At 36.6% G+C, this 6425-nt stretch overlaps 1 protein-coding gene across 2 annotated transcripts in view; it reads left to right on the top strand.

The window, feature by feature from the left end:
* LOC106867184 (MAM and LDL-receptor class A domain-containing protein 1) overlaps positions 1-6425 on the top strand; it is a 47277-nt gene that overhangs the window by 5815 nt on the left and 35037 nt on the right. Inside the window, exons 4-6 of one of the 2 annotated variants that reach the window (XM_014911983.2) lie at positions 1218-1361; positions 3069-3303; positions 5906-6000. In XM_014911983.2, coding sequence (XP_014767469.1) covers positions 1218-1361; positions 3069-3303; positions 5906-6000 — 474 coding nt within the window. The remainder of the gene's footprint in view (positions 1-1217; positions 1362-3068; positions 3304-5905; positions 6001-6425) is intronic. The other variant, XM_052966592.1, reaches the window with a different exon arrangement.

Here is a 6425-nt window from a genome sequence, read left to right as displayed (position 1 = left end):
TGTGTGTGTGTGTGTGTGATGCTGATGATACAGAATGGAGTAGGTAAGATCTGGACTACATATGTTTCATAGTGGGCAGAACCTCAGAAGTGGTAAAAAACCAAGCAACGTGTATACTTCTGGCTACTCTTCAGGCCAAGGATATCTTGACTGAATTAAGGTTACATTGTTGCAAAGATGTACATGCTGATGCATGGAAGATTCAATCAGAATGTGTAGAGAGCACAGTATGAGAAGAGAATAAAAATATAGGGAGAAATAAGTATTAGAAGAAGGGGAAAAAAATGAAAATATATATAAGGGAGTGAGAGGAAGGAGGAGTTTAAAGAAGAAGAGATGTGGCGATGTAGATTGGTTTGTTGGAGTAGGGTGAGTGAGAGGTTTTCTTGTTATGTGTGAGTGGAACACACAGGTTGGAGGCTAGCAGAGAGCAATAATACAGTGGCACAGGGCCAAGAGGACAGGATTGGGGGGTGGGAGGTAAGCATAGTGCATGAAGCGGAAATGTGAGGAAGAGAAGAGATGTAGAGACGTAGTTTGGTTTGTTGTGGTAGTGCGTTAAATGTTTTCTTGTTGAGTGTGGATGGGACACACGGCGCTCCTAGAACTCAATTTTGTTGACATGGGCAGGTCTTCTTTAGAACTTCATATTGCCAGATATCTCAGTCCATAGTCATTTCCTCCACGAGGGCCAGCATCTTGAGATCAGTCCTTACCGCTTCATACCATGTCTTCTAGGATTTCCCTTTTCTGATACATATAGGATAGGCTTCTTTCAATTCTATGTGTGTGTATATGTATATGTGTATGTATGTGTGTGTGTGTGTCGTGTTTTTTTGTGCCCCACTACCACATGACAACTGAGGTTAGTTTGTTTATATCCCTATAACTCAGTGGTCTAGCAAAAAGGGTTGATAGTATGAGCAGCAGGCTTAAAAGAATAAGTACTAGGGTCAATTCCTTTGGCTAAAACCCTTCAAAGAGGTGCCCCAGAATGGACACAGTCCAACGAATGAAACATGTAAAAGATAAAGATAGTATCAGTATATGCTAGATTTTAGTACCAGTGCTATACTGGAGTTAAGTTAATAGGCTATACCTCTCATAAGAATAAATTGACCATCCACTAGATTTATTAAAAAAAATAAACATTTCCATACATTTCTTCATAAAAATGAGCTTATATTGTGTTACATTTAATTTGTCTAACTTTTCAGCAACTGAGACATATTGCTCATTTGATAACGATATGTGTGGGATGGCTAGTGAAGGCACAGTATATAAATGGAAACGTATTTATCCCAAGAAACATTCAAGACTGTCAGGACCTGAAAAGGATCACACAACCAAAAGTAGTAAAGGTAATTAGTCCTAGTTTCTATATTATTCCATTTTATAAAGTTTCCTACAACAATCATGGAGTAGTGATATCTGTATTTCAAACAATTTTCTTATTTTAATGTCTTTTTGGACTCAACATTTCACTCAGTATTTTCAGCCACCATCTTCAGGTGATATTCTTGAATTAGAGATCTATTCGAAAACTGAACCTTTATTTTGCTATCTGATTATATTCTTCTAAACATTTATCCATTATTCTGACGTACAAAAGTGTAAAGGTTAAAGTAGGTGTATGTAGTATGAGTATCATTAAGGGTGGTAGCAAACTGTTAATGTACATGAAATGAAAATAAATATTGGAAATGTAAGCAATATAGTAATGTTTGGTAAGGGTCAGAACTGACCTTCTTAGGGATACAACTGACTGCAGTATGTTTCCAAGGAACAGGACAGATTCCTTGGAGAAAATAGATGCATGTCTTGAAAGAGATGCAAAATGTATTATCATAACTGGGTACATTGATGGATTTGAACGACCAGATATGTTTTTCCACTTGATATGCTAATGCTATGGTTACTGTTGATGTTGCTGTTGTTTAACCCCAAATGAAGCCTGAATAGGCAGAACATTTCAACCAGGATTATCATCTCTTTATCCATATCTAGAGCTGCACTGTCCAATGTGCACATCCTCTTTTAAAATAGTAGAGTGTGCTGGCCCGTCTGACTGGCCTTCATAGGATTTTCGAGCGAGATCATTGCCAGTGCCCCTGGATTGGCTCTTGTGCGGGTGGCACATAAAATACACCATTTTGAGCGTGGCCGTTGCCAGTATCGCCTGACTGGCCTTCGTGCGGGTGACACGTAAACGCACCCACTACACTCTCTGAGTGGTTGGCGTTAGGAAGGGCATCCAGCTGTAGAAACTTTGCCAAATCAGATTGGAGGCTGGTGTTGCCATCCGGTTTCACCAGTCCTCAGTCAAATCATCCAACCCATGCTAGCATGGAAAGCGGACGTTAAACGATGATGATGATGATGATTGGCTACTTATTCTAGCCACTTGAGTAGTAACCACATAAAAGGAACTTCTCATTGGAGTATGGATGTGTGTTGTGGTGAGGCTGCTGGAATGGTAAAAGGAAGACTTTGGAGGAGTTTTGTCAAATATATGCAATCTGGAACTGAATATGAATCAGGCTGCAAACACAGAAACTTTTTCCACTACTACACTGGTTATGGACGTATTATGATTGAGGAGCAGTGAATAAGAAGATTCTACAAGGAACCAGAGTGACCAGCAATAATTTGAGTTGTGAAAGAATTTTCAGATTGTGTGATCCAGTAAGGTATCTTTTGTTCTATGGGTGTTAATTTTGTTGGAAGCTGAACTTTTGTGATATATATAAAATATGTTTGCATATAATGGAAAGAACCCCTGTACATATGTATGACATTGTGTACTTTAAGTGAATTACAATTTCTATCCTATGTTTTACATCAAGTGTTACTTACTCTGCCTCTGAAGAGAAGGAAAGAGTAAACAACTGAGCCATCCAGCACATGGATGTGAAAAACAAAAGAAAAGAAAGTTAATGTGGTACATGAATGATATAGTAGTATTACATTAAATATTTGATATATCTCAGACGTTATGTTACTCTGTTTTTTTTAAAAAATTGATTCAGCATTTTTAGTCCTTGAATGTTCTATATTTATTTTTCCAGGGAAATATATGTTTGCTTCTTCTGTTGGTTTTCCTGGACAAAGAGCATATCTGAAGAAAGTCTTTAACAACTATATCGGGAGTATTAGTTTCTATTATCACATGTTTGGAAAAGACATGGGAAGCCTAAATATTCATATTCAAACTAATTCCAGCAAAACTGAAATTGCATCTATATCAGACAATCAAGGTGATGGATGGAAATATCTATGTCTACCTGTAGCAGTGAGATATGGGTAAGAAGAATAGTTTGGTTTTAATATCTCTTAAGGGTTCATTGTTGATTTTCAAGCAATGTTTATGCCAAAATTTTGGCAGATTATCTTGTTTGGGAGACAAAAAGAAGATATGTAATCATAATACAACATTTCATGTCTGTTCTTCTATCTAACAACAGTTAAAAAAATTACCTCCCACCTTTTGAGTTATAAAGAAATGGTAGTTCATTCTGACCACTCATGTAGCAATGATTTAGCAGTTTATCTCTGACCTTCCCTGTAATAATGATTTAGCAGTTCACTTCTAATTTATCATGTCTCTAAATGAGCAAGTATTGATTTGTCACTAATATTGGTACCAAAACACAAATCTGTGATGGAGGTGTATGATCATCTTTGCTAACTTCAGTACATACATAGCCTTTATCAGCATAGGGAGAATAAAATACATAGTTGACTCCAGAGATATTTGAACTCAGAACAAGTCAAAATTAAAATCTGTGAGATTTTAAAACTGAAACTAGACAAATAATTATTTTCTATACAACTACAAGTTGACAGATCTGGGATTAGGTAACAGCTGAATTATAAAGCCCCCTAGCAGTTGATAGACGTTTATTTTATTGACTCTAGAAAGATGAAAGTGAAAGTCAGCTTCACTGTGATTGAAATAATTCAGAACATAAGGGACACATGTATAACTGCAAGTTTAATCCCTTACTCTTCCGTTTCTATCATTCACTCTTCCATGAAATTAACCATGAAATGGAAATTAAATGAAAACCAAAAAACAAAACCCATTAAAAAATTATCTTATATCAGTGTAGACTAGACATTTTATGGATGAAATGGTAACTAATGTGCACACAACCACACCTATAGAATACAGGATAAAAACAGAACTTAACAGAAATAATCTTCCGAGTTAACAACCCAACCTCAATAGCAGTAGCATGGAGGCATGCACTGTAACAGTGCATTGCTGCATCCTCCATTTGTTGACAATTCCCTATTCCTGACAGATGACACCTTTGCACATTTAGAGGTGGCAACCCTGCAGCCCACAGGTCTGTTTGAGTAGTTATTGCTGGTGAGGATTTTATGAGATCAGAGTGTAAACCCTACCTCAACCTCTTTTAGTTGCCTTTTATGACACAGAGAGTCTCCACACAGCACTAAAGCAATGAGAGATGAAGTGTTCTGCTCAAGAACACATTTGACTGCTTGATCCTAGAATTGAATCCATGATCTATCAATTATGGATGCAACACCCTAACCACTAGGACACATACCTTCTCAAGCTCTATAGATTGGAAATGAAAGAATTGCAAGCCACTTTTAGGAATTAAAGCAAATATTTGGCTATAAAAATATTAAACAAGATTAACTACAATATAACTCATGTTCGTCAATGTTTTGTAAATATACAAACTCAGGAGCTTATGTAGACAGGACAATACATTGCAAAATCAGTAAACTTCATTAGAAATGTGGGTAATTTTTCAGATTAACACCTGCACGATTTTCACTAGGGTGTTAGGGTTAGGGTTTTAGGGTCAGGGTTAGGGTTTTAGGGTTACAGTTACGATTAGGGTTTAGTGTTAGGGTTAGGATTAGGGTTAGTGTTACGGTTACAGTTTTAGGGTCAGGGTTAGGGTTTTAGGTTTAGGGTTTAGGGTTAGGGTTTAGGGTTAGGGTTTAGGGTTAGGGTTAGGATTAGGGTTAGGTTTAGGGTTTGGGTTAGGTAATCGTGCGGGTGTTAATCTGAAAAACTACCGAAATGTGAAAACTACCGACCCTGCCATCTGTTATAACTTTTGTTGTTCTGTTTAATATGTACATAGATTATGCCTCCAAACAAGAGAGCTTACTGGGGAAAGAAAGCAACCAGTTTAAAAAGACAGCAACAGACTGCAGCAATTCACCACATTCCAGAAGCTACTTTGAACATAATGCAAAATGGTGCATCAACATCTACTGCTCAATCTTATAGAATTCTGGCAGAACTGTGTAGCAACAGATCACCAGCAATTGCTTCATCAGAAATTGCCGTCCTAGCTCCTGCAAAAAGGGATTACCCTGCTATGTATAATCAGGGCAGCACAAAAAGTTGTTTTGCACAAGCATTTCTATAGCCAATTAGACGGATGAAATTTACGTACACTTAATAATGTTAAGCAAAACAGCCTTCAGACTTTCCCTATCAATTTCATTGTCTTTTGAATTATGAACATATTTACGTCATAAGGGTTTTTCTGCTGTAAGGCTTTCGTTTTTAGCTGATTTTCACCTAGCAAGACTTATCGTAGATGGCGTAATAAGTCACACCCCGACAACGTTGGGTTATACTGCTAGTAAGATATAACAATGACACCATAAGCCAAAGTTGACTTAAAAATCTCGGACTCTTGAAAAATGTATGATATTGGTGGAATTCTTATCTACTGTGGTTATAACCATAGTAACATGTGTGTGATGCTAGCTGGGATTTGAGTGCATTTGAAAACGTACAAGAAGCAGAAATACAATAAAATTAAATATTTTCTTTGGCATTAAGGTGGCTTTCATCAATTACTTTGATGAAATTTTTCCTTTTAGTTTCTTAATTTTTTATTTAAAGGTATCAAGAAATCGTATTTGAAGCATTCCATGGAAATGGTACTGAAGGTGGTATTGCTCTTGATGACATGACTATATCAACAGAGAACTGTTCACGTGAGGGAACAACTATATTATTACATATTATCATATACTCTTATATGTAAGGTGATGAGCTGGCTAAATTGTTAGCATGCTGGGCAAAAAGCTTAGCAGTATTTTATCTGTCTTGATGTTCTGGGTTCAAACTCTGTTGAGGTTGACTTTACTTTTCATCCTTTCGTGTTAAGCATTGGGGTTGATGTAATTGATTTACCTGCTCCCCTGAAATTGCTGGCCTTGTGCCAAAATTTGAAACCATTATAAACTAGTATGAAATGTTATTTTGTTGTAAATAATTAACTTTAGCAACTGTGCGTATGAATAAACATCTCTGTATATGTGAACACATGTATATGTGTGAATGTGTGTGTGTATATCTGTACATGTGTTAATACATGTACACATGTTTTTTTCCATTCTGATTAGATTTATATTCCTGA

This window comes from Octopus bimaculoides, chromosome 3, assembly GCF_001194135.2.
Source record: "Octopus bimaculoides isolate UCB-OBI-ISO-001 chromosome 3, ASM119413v2, whole genome shotgun sequence".
NCBI classification, from domain to species: Eukaryota; Metazoa; Mollusca; class Cephalopoda; order Octopoda; family Octopodidae; genus Octopus; species Octopus bimaculoides.
The sequence above is the reverse complement of the archived record's forward strand: the minus strand, read 5'-3'. Positions and strand labels throughout refer to the sequence as shown.